General features: G+C 38.5%; 2 protein-coding genes across 2 annotated transcripts; both read left to right on the top strand.

Moving 5' to 3' along the window:
• Positions 33–2613, top strand: LOC8057217 (uncharacterized protein At3g03773). The gene is made up of 6 exons (XM_021457174.1): positions 33–192; positions 331–511; positions 735–891; positions 1548–1582; positions 1671–1713; positions 2187–2613. The coding sequence occupies exons 1-6, from the start codon at positions 146–148 to the stop codon at positions 2219–2221; spliced, it is 498 nt and encodes a 165-aa protein (XP_021312849.1). The 5' UTR covers positions 33–145; the 3' UTR covers positions 2222–2613.
• Positions 6466–7381, top strand: LOC8057216 (dehydrin HIRD11). Its single transcript, XM_002466685.2, has 2 exons — positions 6466–6985; positions 7136–7381. The coding sequence occupies exon 1, from the start codon at positions 6629–6631 to the stop codon at positions 6932–6934; it is 306 nt and encodes a 101-aa protein (XP_002466730.1). The 5' UTR covers positions 6466–6628; the 3' UTR covers positions 6935–6985; positions 7136–7381.

Below are 15383 nucleotides of genomic sequence, written 5' to 3'. Positions count from 1 at the left end.
TCCTATGTTCACACCCGATACCTGTTTGTCAATCTTATATTTTAGTTGTTTCCTCTAAAAAAATTCTGTTTTTCTTCTCACTTCACCTCGCGTGCGCGACAACCGACAACTAGGTCAAACGCCGCCGCCCTACGGCCAGGTGCCCATGTCTTCGTCGGGCGCTTTGCCGACGACGGGAACCCAGCACACCGGGTATGCCTGCTCCATCTCTTCCCTCTCTGCTGTGCAAAATTGTGCACCCGAACCCTAACTTGAGCTATTTGTACTCGTATCCGTTCTAATCAAAGTGTAATTGATTTACTGTGACTACGCCATTTCTTTGGAATGCAGCCGCCAACCTGAGGTTTTGTGGGCTCAGCGCTCCGAGAAGATTTACTTGACTATCTCACTGCCAGATGCGAAAGATGTTGTGTTGAAGACTGATGCTAAGGGCCTCTTTACCTTGTCTGCTGTTGCCCATGGGGAACCGTTTAGCTTCACTTTGGAGCTTTTTGGTTCAGTACTGCCAGAGGTAAGTAATTGTTGTTTGATGTTGTTTTTTAAAAAAAGTAATTGTTGGTTGATGTCCTGGATTTCAATACGGGCTCAATTTCAACAAATGAGTAATGAAATTAGATGCTTATCTTTAGAGTTGCTTGCTGCTGCATAATTTCCCATACAGTATTGGTCAAAGATAGCACCAATTTCTTATTTGAATGGTTAATGGGCTTACCATAATTTTGCTTGGTCTATAGGGAAGTAAAACGAAGACAAATATGGGCTTGCGAAACATAATCTGTTCAATCCAGAAAGAAAAGAAAGGTTGGTGGAAGCGCTTGCTGAAGTCAGAGAAAAAACATCCATACATCAAAGTTGACTGGAACAAATGGTGTGATGAGGATGAAGAGTCTGGTATGTGCTAATGATATACATCCCCAGATGTATGCGATTGTTTTTGGTCTAGAGTCATTCTGAATTCACTATGAATAAAGGGTCGTAAAAAGGAAAGCCAGGTTGGAATTCAGTAGAAGAAAGCCAGGTTGGAATTCAGTAGTTTAAATTGATGAAATGTGTATTCTTTTGGTGGAACATGGATTTGTTGTGGGGGTGACTATGAAGTCTTCATTTTAAACTAGTTTGATTTTGTTAACAAGCGACTATAATTTATTTTAGATTCTTTTACATTTCTACTAGTATCCAGTTCTGACAGATCCTGATTTTATCACATTAATGCTATGGTTGACAATACATCGTGTCTAAGGATCAAGTCTGTAGTACATATTCTCAGTTTGCTTAGGCACTGATGTATTACATGACAATAGACAAGCATTTTGGTGACAACTAATTCAGTTTTAAATGTTCCATTCTTCTCAAGTAGTGGCAGCTAATGTTAAATATATGGCTACATAACTGCTGTATTACTGTTATTATGCCTTTATTTCAGTGGCTAGAGCACACTCTTGTATATTGCAGCTCTAGTTTTTTTTTTCACTTTTATATCTGGACATTAGTTACAAATGTTGCATTCTTTGTCTATCCATTCGTACCTGACAAGCAATTTCTTGCAGAGGTCTCTGGAGATTCAGATGATGGCTTTGATGAGGTATATGAAACAATATTTTTTTGTTGGTTTGAATATAGCACTTGTATGACTGCTTGAAATACTCATTGCTATCTTCACATTGTTGCAGGCAAATGAAGGAGATGAAAGTGATGATGACGATGGGATGCTTTGTGAGTGCCCATCTTTTACTCTCCACCTCTTGCTCACTCTTGCTCCCTTTTGATATAAATTTTAAGCCAGATGGTCAGTGTACAAGATTATCACTCATAAAGTCTACCGACTAGGCCCTAGGCTTAAAATGCATGCCTTGCCCATCTGAAATATAGAAGCTAATTCAAAGCTTCCATTTCAATTGGACATTTGTATTCTTTTCAGACTCTACTGGTTTTCTTATTCATACCACTGTTCTTTTTTATCTTCTATTGTTCTGCATGGTAGCAATAGCAGGCCATCTGTGTTTAATATGTTAATGAAAATTTGAAGTTATCTTTCAGTGCCTATGGGAACTTTTAGAGTTAAAGAATAAAGCTATTCAAACTTTACTTTACTGACTTACTACACCAAGACTCCATACTATACGTGCCTAGTAAACAAACTGACAACCACCTATGCTTCATGTTCTAACAGCTTTGCTTGTTTGCAGATCTCCCTGACCTTGAAAAGCTAAGGGGCAAGTGATCTGGCTGCTTCGGTGAAGGGACTAGGTTTGCTGTAACAAGTTACCGTTGATGTGACAGAGTAGGCTCATCCTTGACGTAGTTGGTGTTACTTTTTAAGCATTTGCCATGGCTCGAGACTTTTGGCATGATCCTTGCTTGGCATGTCTCTTATCACTGGAGTACTATTTCGGTCTTTTCTGATCAGTGAGCTAGTCCTCTGGATGTAGCTATGAGCTGTTCTGTTTTCAACTGTTTCTTAACAATAGCCGAATGACCTAATTCTACTATCACAATGTGCCTATGTGTTGTGGAATTATGGATTATATGGTCTGTCTTTGTGGTTAAGTGGATCTTGGTATGGACTTCCGTTGGGCAGGCATGGCCGGTGTGATATACAGGTCAGTTTGTTTATGCCATTGAATTGCACTAAGCATGAGCTGTTTGCTTTCAACTGCTTGGGTTAGTCATTTAGAGGCCTGGAGCACTATGAAATGGTCCATAGGAAATGCGCTGCGTTTTGAGATTATTGCACATTTTCAGGTTCAAGATGGGGAGTGCTTATACCGTTTTATAAGAATTTTTCCCCATGCAACATCAGATTTAGGATTGCACGTTTTATTCGATGGACTAGAATTTTCTGTTGCTGCTGGCATGCCATCAACATTGAAATAATGATGCAACTGCATCGTTGTAAAAACAGTAGCTGTCGCTGCCACTGCCACTGCCACTGAAGCACTGCATACAGCTAAGTGGGAGTGTGGGACCATAGCTCAAACAAGTTCCACATAAGCACATCTCCAAACAATTTGCCAAAAGGGTGGCAGGGGCTCAAAGCAGATATTTCTTGTGCATTTTGTAGATACAACTGGCCTATTGAATTTGGATAGAATATGGTATGTCTTTGTAGCTGTCCTATTTGTTCCAATAGGCACTCTACCAAATCTGTTTTTACAGGATGAAGTTATCATGTATGAATTTTTCACTTGAAAAAAAAAACAACAGAAAATACCAGCAGCCTAGACCACACAGAGTATTTCCAGCTATGGAATATATATCAATAGACACAGAGAAAATGAGTTGGCTATGTTATTCGTCAATGAAATTGGTCATGCAATAAAAACAAATTGCCTTGATCAAAAGGTAAAATGGGTGAGTTTTAGTCGGTTATCTTTTATGGACTCAGCGATGATGGACATCACAATATACGTGATCAGTCAAATGAACCATACAAAACCACTAAACAAGCACACAGGTTGAGCATTTTCTATTTTCTTGATCAGCTTTTTTTTTTTTTTTGCTGAAAGAAGCAGTCGGACTTCATCGCTGGAGGCAGCGTCAAGACTCGAGCGATCGGTGGTGGATGGACACGTATCTTTATAACAATGAACCGTATGTCAATCATTCATGTCGACATGGCATCAGATTCTATACCCCAATCAGTAAAAGGTGCGGTCGTGTGGAGAGATGGGGCGAAGTTGGGATCATCGCCTTTTTTTTGGTGGGAACCACGTTATGATAATTTTAGGTGCCTGAATGTGTATTTTGAAAAATACACATTTTTGAATGCAAGTCATGATAATTTGAATCCCACAGGACACAGTTAGTAATTTTAGGTGCCTGAATGTGTATTTTGAAAAATTTAGAACCTATAGACTAGATGGCATCCGATCCGAACCAAATTTAAGAACTGGTGATTTCATTTTACTCTACACTTTGAAACAGGGGATCATTTTGTTTGTTTCAGGGAAAAAGCTAAAGGCTGCTCGATTGTTTTGGAGCCATGCAGCAGCACCCGGGTTTTGTTTTGTTTAGTTCCAAAAAAATTTTGCAAAATAGGAATAGTAGCACTTTCGTTTGTATTTGACAAAGATTGTCCAATCATGAACTAACTAGGCTCAAAAGATTCGTCTCGTAAATTCCGACCAAACTGTGTAATTAGTTTTTATTTTCGTCTATATTTAATACTCCATGTATACTTCTAAAGATTTGATGTGACGGGGAATCTGAAAAATTTTGCAAATTTTTTTGGAAACTAAACAAGGCCTTTATCATTACAAATGGAGGTAGTCACAGCTCACGAGCACCTCCACCTCGGCACCTCGCAATCGCCAGGATTCCGCGGTCCATGTGCCTCCACGGCACCGCCCAAGATTTTGAGAGAAAAAAAGGGGGTCGGTGTCCTCTGGGGCACCGCCCAAGCCCAGACCCGCGTCCCAGTATACGTACTACACGAAGACAACGTGAGCCGCACCTACGCGGGCGATGCCTACTGGCTGTGGCTGGCCGGCCCAGACGCAGGCAGCTGCACCTGCACGACCGCGGACCGCCCAGCGAAGGACCCGCGTTCGTCCACTCGCTGCTGCCGACAGTGCCGTCGGATTCCACGCGGCGCACGTCGCCGGATCGCTAGCACGGGGGATGGACGGTGCCCACAACTTGTCGCCCGCCGACGACCTCACCTCACGCTGTCTTCCCTATCACACGCATTACACCTAGTGTCCTTGCACTCTCGATCGTATGCGCTTCGATCAGCACTTGCCTCGGTCGTATTGTCAGGCCTTGTTAAGTTGTGAAAAGTTTTTGGATTTTGAGACTGTAGCACCTTCGTTTGTTTGTGACAAATATTATCTAATTATGGACTAATTAGGGTCAAAAGGTTCGTCTCGCGATTGGTATACTGTTCAATTAGTTTTTGTTTTCATCTATATCTAGTGTTTAATGCATATGTTGTAAGATTCGATGTGACGAGAAATCTTGAAAACTTTTTTGTTTTTTAGGGTGAACTAAACCAGGCCGGACTTTGCCCCCATTAATCTTGCAAGACTGGGGACAAGGGATGAAACTTGAAATTAGAGCGTGTTAGGATCTAAAATCTTTTGGATTTTGACACTGTAGTATTTTGTTTATATTTGACAAGATTAATTAGATTCAAAAAATTCGTATCGCGATTTATAAGCAAACTGTAGAATTGGTTATTTTTTTATTAATATTTAATACTCTATGCATATGCCACAAGATTTAATGTGATAAAGAATCTTGTAAACTTTATGTGTAACTGCACCAATGGCAAATTACACCACCCTATGACTTTTCGATGGATAGATTTTGGGCCTTGTTTAGTTGAATTTTTTTTGAAAAAATAATACTGTAGTATTTTTTTGTTTGTATTTGATAAAAATTGTCTCATTATGGACTAAGGTATTGTTTAGGCCTTGTTTAGTTCATCCAAAAAACTAAAAACTTTTTAAGATTCTCCGTCACATCAAATCTTGCAGCACATACATGAAGCATTAAATATAGATAAAAATAAAAACTAATTGCATAGTTTGTCTATAAACCGCGAGACCAATCTTTTAAGGCCTTGTTTAGTTCACCCAAAAACCAAAAACTTTTCAAGATTCCCTATCACATCGAATCTTGTGGCACATGTATGAAACATTAAATATAGATGAAAAGAAAAACTAATTGCACAGTTTGCCTGTAAATCACGAGGCGAATCTTTTAAGCCTAGTTACCCATGATTGGACAATGTTTGTCAAATAAAAACGAAAATATTATAGTGCCAAAATTCCAAAAATTTTTGGATCTAAACAAGGCCTAAGCCTAGTTACTCCATAATTAGACAATGTTTGTCAAATAAAAAGAAAATGCTACAGTGTCAGAATTCAAAAACTTTTTGGATCTAAACAAGGCCTAACTAGGCTCAAAAGATTCATCTCACAAATTGCACGTAAATTATGTAATTAGTTAATTTTTTTATCTATATCTAATGCTCCATGCATGTACCACAAGATTCGATGTGATGGAGAATTTTGAAAGTTTTGCAAAATTTTTTAGAAGTAAACACGGTCTTGGTTGAGGGCTCGACAATCCACTGCATGCACATTCCAAGGGTTGTTTAGTTTTTTTTTTTTTGCAAAAACCCTAAAATCCTAAAACTTTAAACAAGCCACTAAAAATCTAACACTAATTTTTTTAGTTTTGGTGTTTAGTTCTAAAATATTTTGAAAAACAACCTCTATTTAATGCTCAGTTTGATACTGCACAATTTGGGGTCGAAAATTTTTGGCCCCATTTATTTCCAAAACACAGAAACTTAAAATATTTTGTTTTTGGGCTAAAAATATATGGGAAAGAAATAATGCAGGTGGAATTTCTATGGAGCAAAAAGGGTGGTACCGTAGTTGGTAAGCAAAGCAATTGGTATCTTTAATTTACGCTTTCTCCTTTATTTAGTGCCATCACGTCCTTCTTATCCGATTGGCCTTCCATTTCTTCACACACCCCACCGCAAGCCTCGCGGAGCACCTAGCCATCCCCTCGGCCTCTATAAATACCGGCGCCGAAGAACCAACCAAGATCACCGACGGACGCATAGCTAGCATTCCAATCCCTTTTCTTGAGAAAAAAAAGACAAGTCACCACCATGTCTGGCATCATCCACAAGATCGAGGAGACGCTCCACATGGGGGGCGACCACAAGAAGGACGACGAGCACAAGAAGGAGGAGCACAAGAAGGCCGAGGAGCACCACAAGAAGGACGGGGAGCACAAGGAGGGCATCGTGGAGAAGATCAAGGACAAGATCACCGGCGAGCACGGCGAGAAGTCCGGCGAGCACAAGGACAAGGACCACAAGGAGAAGAAGGACAAGAAGAAGAAGAAGGAGAAGAAGCACGGCGAGGGCCACGACCATGACGGCCACAGCAGCAGCAGCAGCGACAGCGACTGATCTCCCCCCTCGCCGCCTAGCTACGCCGTGCGCTTCCATACGCAGATGCAGGTGATTTGGGCTGGGCTCTGGCCGAACACCATGCACATACTTATACGCCTAGATTATTGCTCTTGAACAATTAAAAGTTCTTTTTTTTTGTTTGGTTTTGATCTTTGCTGGATCGATCTCAAGATGTTGACGATGTTGGCTTGAAAGCAGGTGGAACAGATGCCTGGAGTAGGATACATACCAGTTGCTGATGTAATGTTTCACGGGTGTCATGCATATGTATGTGCTACATAATCAAGGGTGAAAAACGATGAAAAAAGAAATAACAGAGAGTCAGAGATAGCATGTATGGTTTGTTTGCCATGTGATGTGTACTACTAAAATTATGGCTGCACGGTGCTAGCTTGCAATAAAATGTTAATGCAGAAATTGATCGGTCTGCTATGCTTGCTTTAATTTGTGTCTTTTGCCATGTATTCTTCATCAAGGCGTATCAAATTTCTGTGCTACTGTTTATGCGTGCTCACTCGGGAAGCTGGATTGAGAGGATCCACATCTTTTTTATTTATGCCCTTTGCCTGTGCCATGTGACTCCACGTTCTAGATCTGGCTGCTGCACGTGGATGTTGGAAGAAAAATTAGGCGATCAAGGTCTTGTTTAGTTCTAAAAAATTTTGCAAAATTTTTCAGATTTCTCGTCACATCAAATCTTGCGGCACATGCATGAAGCATTAAATATAAGTAAAAAAAATAACTAATTACACAGTTTGCATATAATTTGCGAGATAAATCTTTTGAGTCTACTTAGCCTATAATTAAACAATATTTGTCAAATACAAACGAAAGTGCTACTGTTTACATTTTGTAAATTTTTTTTTAAGTAAACAAGGCCCAAAGAACGGCAAAGTCAACAGGAACATGCACCACAACTTTAGGCACGAAAGAGCCAAAGTATATCATTGTTTGTCTATTTGCCACTGTTTTAGGAGACTATAAAAAACTATGGCACGCACCAGAAATTTTAGATGAAGATCAGAAATTTTAGATGAAGATCAGACAAGTTTTGGTGTCATCAAATTTGTGTGGCGCGCTGTGCGGGCAATAAAAATTAAAGATTTGCAATTTGGGACGTAAAATGAACTAGAGACCGATAAAATGGAGCACCAGTAACTTTTTAACTGCAAACCAAACAATATAACCAAATTTGGTAGAAGTTGTGAAAAATTGATACAAGTCAAACTTTTTGGTCTCACTAGAAGTCGCAAAAATTCTGAGAAATCAAACATGCTCTAGTTCATGATGAGCCAAAAGCTACCTCGCTCGGTAGGACGTTTGAATCAGATTCCTGTTTCTCAAAAAAAAAGGAACAGAGGAAATACTTAACATCTGATTGTTTTAGGTTAATATACAAATTCATTGAAGAAACAGTCGGCCCATCGTTGGCCTTTTATGTTTCATCGTTACATCTAATAGGGCAATCTGGCCCATGATCATCATCTGAAAAAAACAGTCGGCCCATCACAATTTGCCATAATTTATAAGATTGGACGACGTATCACACGTTTCCAGCTTATAAACGCTATAAAAAAACAAAACAAAAAACTTAAACGCTATCGCATATGCATTATGAGAAAAGAAATATTGGACTACATATTAAGTAATTAACCAATGGAGCATACGTACGTTCAATCAATCAATAATAAAATAAGAGACGACAAAAAAGAATCGAACTTTGGCTATGCCGACTTGCCGAGGATGGTAAACATAGAACGGAGCAAGATATAATTACTCTATCCATACTTATTGTGATACTTGAATTGGCTAACAGTTCTACATTGCTGACATGCATCTGAATTCCAGTTGCCCAGGCACGTCCTCATGAAAAAAAAAGGAGAGAATTTCAGAAGGCAAATCTAGTAGTATGATTTCGGTACGATAAATCTTGGGAGACTAAAGACGATATCAATGGCCAAACCTTGAAAGTTTGAGAGCATGCTGAAGGATGAACAGAGAACGAACAGAGGCATATATATGCCACTTGCCATGGGTGGCATCTCCCATGAACAATGCAGTGCTCTCACGTGCGTGGCACCTGATTTGTTTAGTGGACATGGACAAAGTCCTCTTGCTGAATCGAGCGTGACATTTGGAGCGTGTGTGCATTCCAGGACTCCGAAATCTGCGCAGCAGCTAGCTAGCTGAAAGCCTGAAGGTAGTAGAATCAGAGCCCGGTCAGCACAACACAACCACACGCTCTTGCCCAGTTCCTTTCTACCTCCAAATGTAAGGCACCCAGCCATGCGTTGGCATCAGCATCCTTGCAACTGAACGTCTGAACTTAACTGAGATCCTCGCTGATGATTGATACATCTATCTGCGATTCTGCGCTACAGCTACCAGCAAGGAACAAGCAGCGCGTGATCGATTGCGCTTGGGCGTGGCGTAACTGTCTCGTGCCTGAATGATTTGCTTGGACATCACATGACTGTCTCGACGCTTGGAGTGGTGGACAGTTTCATTTTCAGAAAAGAACAGAGGAACTCGTGTTCAGTAATGTACGGAAGCTTCTGCACTCCCCGGGGCCCTGAATGAAGTCGCTCCATTTGTCAGAATGTCAGATTTGGTTAGTCTTCGATCTAGTAGTGATGATGAATACAGCTCTCAAGATGTAGGTTAAACTGACCTTATATAGACAATGATTAGGAGCCATAGAACAACGACGCAGATAAAAAAACAAAAAAGGTATTTGAAGAACAATTTTCTTCGGCCTTAGCTGTAGCCCTATAGGGCTCAGGCAAGTACTCCTTCCTGTACGGCCGGGCCATGCTGCAACTGATCAGGAGCACACCAATGGCTAACAGCTGAGCTGCTGAAAGCCAGAGCAATGTCAGCAATGGAAAGACAGCGATTGTGAAAGATGCATGGAAAAGAAACGGCATCACTCAACCACTGGCCGACTCATTAAGTCAATATGTATGAACGCCAGGCAGCTTGATTATCTCACTTTGCAGCTTGATTATTCAACTGCGAGCTTAATTCCCTATCGTTGAGGTCACACTGGGGCCATTAGCAATACCTTAGTGGTGTTCGTTCAGGCATTCAGATGATATCTAATTCTCATAGACCCAAGTACTTGTTTCTTGATAGGGTCATTAACTTGTTCAGACATCTCTCTAAATAAGTAGTCAGGCAAGTTGCTGCTCTATGAATTTTTACCCTGTTCAGAACAAAACAATGACGGGGTAAATAGGTTATATGAATTTTAAGAATATATTTGCAGAAAATTTCTAGCACCATTCTATTTTCTGATTGAAGTACTACATGTCGAAAGACTGAATACTCACTGAATTTCAGCTTCTCCAGTTACATGCATGTGGACCAATCCAACATTGTTGCAGGTCTGTTAACCAGTTCAGATAGTGGAACAACCAAATGGTTTAAAGAAATGTAATGTAAGTCCAACTAATAATACAACACATACTTTGTTCAGTTACTCTCAGAAAGAGAAGAATTTCTTCACTAAGAGCATGCCAAAACAAGTTTGTTTTTTTATCCTGATATCTTTTCATAAGACATCCGAGATAATACAGCTAACAGTGACAAGAAAATATTGTATGTACAAGCGGTTAAGTTCAGATGGACAGATAATGACCGTGAAGTGAAAGATGATCCAATGACTTTGCCTTGTAAATGCACCCCGGACAGAAGATTAGAAAAATATTGTTCACCATTCCAAATCTTCACCATCGCGCTGAATATCAAACGTTGGTGACACTAGCAATGGCTTAGCTCTTTCATCATATATTAAACAATTACATGTATGCAAAAACAAAACACGCAAGCACCCACTGTTGACCTGTCCATATATGTTTAAACTAAATGGTTGTTTAATATGACAAAAGCAATGCATTTTTTATCTAAAAAGGTCGTGCTGTCATATGCGGAAACTTTCATAGGGACAAAGGGCATCTTTTTCTTGTCACTTGCCGAGCAAAAGCCAAGACCCAATTGTCCAGCAAATCTCTTCCACAGTCCTGCAGCTGCCGTCGTTAGAAAATACATGCACGGATTACCGGAGAACAAATCACGATGCTAAACGAACATTAAAAGTCACAAAACGAACAGTAGAGTCATGTTTTTTTTTTTCTGATTCCAAGTCCTGGGTGATAAAAAAGGGTAAAGTATACTTCCCAACATTCAATTCGTATGGTAGTCTGATTTCAACTTTATACTATGGATAAAGTATATTTTTCAATCTCCAAGCTGCACATGAATCCGATTTTCAACCTTGAATTACAAAACTGGGTAATGGATTGCCTTAAAAAGTTAGGTAATGGACACCCTTAATTGTAGAAACCGGACAAATTTGAATTTCAAAGGTAGTTTTTGATTTTCTAAAAATAACAAATTCAGGTTTGATCTCTAAAAAATAAGAAAATGTGAAACTAGTTCAAATTTTCCTACTAAAGATGTTATATCTAGATGTAGGGTCTATTTATCATATTTGTTTTAAATAAATATTTGAGCATGACTACGAGCAATAAAGAATAAATAAAAATAAATCAGTTTCAAGCAACTATATATATCGACTGTAAGCATGTAGATAACATTTTCAAAAAAATGATGATAGTTTCATATTTTTTTCATGTAATAAGTAGACCATAAGCAACTATATGTTCTTTTTAGATAGTAAACATGATTTTTATTATTTTTGCAAAATAGAAAACCATCTTTGAAACTGGTAGGAGGACTAAATTCATCTAGTTTCAATAGTTACATACTTAAATGGTGCATGTTACCTAGTTTCATAGGGCTTTTGTTTGGGACTTCTCCGCTCCATATTTTTAGTCAAATAGCTATAGCTCCACGGTTCCTGTTCTAGAAAAAAATGGAGTTGCGAGAGCTAAAAGGGTGCTCCAAAAACTTAGTTTTTTATGGAGCTACTTTTTGTTGGAGAGTTTATGGTGCAAAATTGGTGGAGCAGTCCCAAACATACATGTAATTTAAGGGTTGAAGTACATTTTTCAACCTATATAAGTTGCATGTCAGTCCAATTTTCAACTTTGAACAACCACCCGAGTAAGAGTCACTCTAATTGCCTAGTCAATCCATGATTGGACAATATTTGTCAAATATAAACGAAAATGTTATAGAAGTCAAAACCAAAAAAATTCGTGAACTAAACAAGACCCATAGGGAGACCTGACGCCATACTTCCTGTGATGGTAATTTGACGACCAGTGGAGGAGGATGTGACGACCAGAGTACCACATCTACCACCACTAGGGGTAGGTAAGGGACATCTTAATCCAGTAGGCCAGTTAATTAAGTTCAACTAAGTATTAAAGTGTAGGTGTTTATATGTTAAGCTCACGCAGTATGTCGTATGTTTATGTGACCCAAACAATGGTACAATTGAATCTGTTAAGCAACAATAGTTAAGCTTTTGTGATGCCAATTTGAATATGCTTTGTATCCTTTTTGCTTACATGTTTGATGTTTGCGTGATGCTAGTTTGATGAAACAGTGCCGCAGTATTATTCCACTCTCTATCTATTGACAAGATTACATGTTTGTGTGTCCATTCCACCTCAGACATTATGTGGCTACATGACTAAGTTGGTGTTATCATTCAATGAAAAGCTTCTTACTCATGCAATCCAAACATTATTTTTTTTAAAAAAAAACTGATAACCATGAGAGCAAATTGACCATGCAACGATTAGGATAAAAAGATTACACATTTGAATCATACATTCTCTAATTAGTCACTACTCGATGAGCATGACAAACAACATAAGCAACAACACAAAGAGGATACACATACACATAGCATGAAACACTGAACTTTCATCAAACTCACTAACTCAGGGCTAGCTTGTGGTTGAGACGCTGGATGGACTGCCTGGACATTTGAGCTGCATGTAAGTTGCTTATGATTGAGAACCTTTTTGCCTGCCCAGGCACTATCGAACAGGAGCGTTTGATTGGTGACCAAGAAAGCTGAAGAATTAATAAAAGAATAAAATATGGTTACACAAGGAGCCTGGAGCATAGCCTAGGCCACCTTAGCAGCCACGTTGTATACTCCACGTCATATATAAACAGAAAACGAACCGGTATAGACTTTTACTGTACAACTTAAAAAGATTTTGGACCCAAAAATACAAAATCCAAAGTTGATAGCCCTAGTCGACATAGACATAAAAGTTAATGGACTAATAACTATGCATTTTACTCTATAAAAAAAGTAAATAAGTGGAGAGGAAGGTTAAGGAGGAACGTCGATCGAACATAGATTGAAATATAGTCTAGGTACACTACTTTTTTTGAATGAAGTCTAGGTAGACTACTTAGCTGGACAATCTAGCTGTGATGTAGCTTAATTAACACCTTGATATGCAATGATTAGGGATCATGTATTACCTATAACAACAACGTGAATAATAACGACGTAGATACATATATAACTTTTCCCATCAACTTCTAGCTGTAGTGTCAAGTATGCTCAGCCTTGTACTCCTGCACGGCTATAGTGTTAAGACGCGCGATTGACCAAATCATCAATCATCAATAAATATGAAAGATGTAAGTATGGGTGGTTTAACATCTGAACAACATATCAGTACTCTGTACTCGGCAAGAAACATAGGAATGTTCGCCTAGTGCAGTTCATGTCTTGATTCATGATGCTCCTTTCCCAGGTGCACAAAACATGCCAGGATAGATCGTGATAGCGAGAGATGAGTAGAAATTAGTCGACACTTCATGTGTTCGAGGGCACGCAGCTTCGATCTCAACGTCAGTGTGGCATGACCTGCAGCTTCACAAATCAATCATAATTTAGTTTCCAGTGCGCTCAAATTTTCTTTAAGAATAAGGATTTTCTCTTGGTTGATCGATGTCACACTGAGGTGACCTTAACATATCATAGGGCCTAGGATTAAATTTCACTCATCCATTAAACCGGGCTCCGGCACTGACTAAATATCGACCTTGTTTAATGCCTAGACCTAAAAATACTTATCTTTGCACTCCCTCTTTGTTTATTTTCTGACATAATATTTTTTGCAAGATTATTTCCTAACATAATATGGAGATAGATGCTTTGTAATCTCCATCCGGTTGTGACAGATTGATAAATTACTCTGTTTTTTCATCCATATCAATAGTTTTTACTTGAGCTGCATGACACCTCCATGTGTCTTCAATATGAAAGTATTTGAAATCTTAACTTAAACTATTGTGGCTCTTATGTAGCACATATCTCATCTCATGACATCATGAGTCTAGATTTTGACTTTTAAATTTTTATCTTATTAGTTGCTACAAGCTTTTATTGTTAAATCGAAACTCTTGTGCATATTGTACATTTTATTCAAAACTCTCCTATTAAAAAATAAGGATATTAGGTCATGAGTTGCTTAATTACTGAGATTTATGATGGGCTAAACAGTGCTAACCATAAGAGGATAATTTTAATAGTTTGTTAGATTCATTGGTATATGAATCGTTAAGGGAAGAACATTCTTCATGATGGCTGATCATGTATATTTACTTTAATTTAAATTTTTATATATTAACATTAATTTATGGTAAATTTTAAAACATATTTAGGCATAATCTCTCATAATAGGATATGTTGGTAATTTACTATTTTAAATGTAGAATTAAAGAGATACTTAAGTTTTTTTTTGAATAGGCAGAATTGGTAAATTAGGTATAAATTTAAGGGGTAACATATATTATCTATCATATTGGTAGGGTGGGAAGTTTAGATATAAATTTAGGGGTTAGTTTATATCATGTTATATTATGACATATGTGGCGTTACTTTATATTGTTTGTTATTTTTCAAATGGCAGCTATATATATATTTTTTTACAAAATAGAATACATTAAGTGACTATTATTATCAGCAGTAGTTAGAGTCTACCAAATTGATGACCTATTTTTCTATTTTTTATGAAAATTTTTAGAATCTATCTTTTGTTTCCTTAGTGGATGTCAGAAGAATTAATGTGCAGTCACCGTCGGAGGCCTCTAATTAGTACGTACTTGCTCATTTGAAAGCTTGGTCAGTACACGGTTTATGGAGGAAGCCAAATGTGAAAGCTGAACCCATATTATTACCAGGTCATCGGAAAATGGTTAAAAACATGGATATGGGCGACCAGTTCATCAAGACCTTTGCCTCCTTACTCTGATAGTGAAAGAACCATTTCTTTACCGATGACTAATGCGTAACTTTCATGACAGTACATTGCCATGGGAGACTGGGTATTGCATTTTATATAGTGACCGGAGAACACGTACTACACTTAACTGGCAATGAAGGTTAGAGAGATCAACACGAATGGATAAGCATGAAGTGGCATAAATCCAACAACTTTACCTTGTAAATGTAACAATGAGACTGTTCACTGTAAATGTTATTTGTCACCCACGCTGGACATCA

This window comes from Sorghum bicolor, chromosome 1 (genome assembly GCF_000003195.3).
Source record: "Sorghum bicolor cultivar BTx623 chromosome 1, Sorghum_bicolor_NCBIv3, whole genome shotgun sequence".
Taxonomy (NCBI): Eukaryota; Viridiplantae; Streptophyta; class Magnoliopsida; order Poales; family Poaceae; genus Sorghum; species Sorghum bicolor.
The sequence above is the reverse complement of the archived record's forward strand: the minus strand, read 5'-3'. Positions and strand labels throughout refer to the sequence as shown.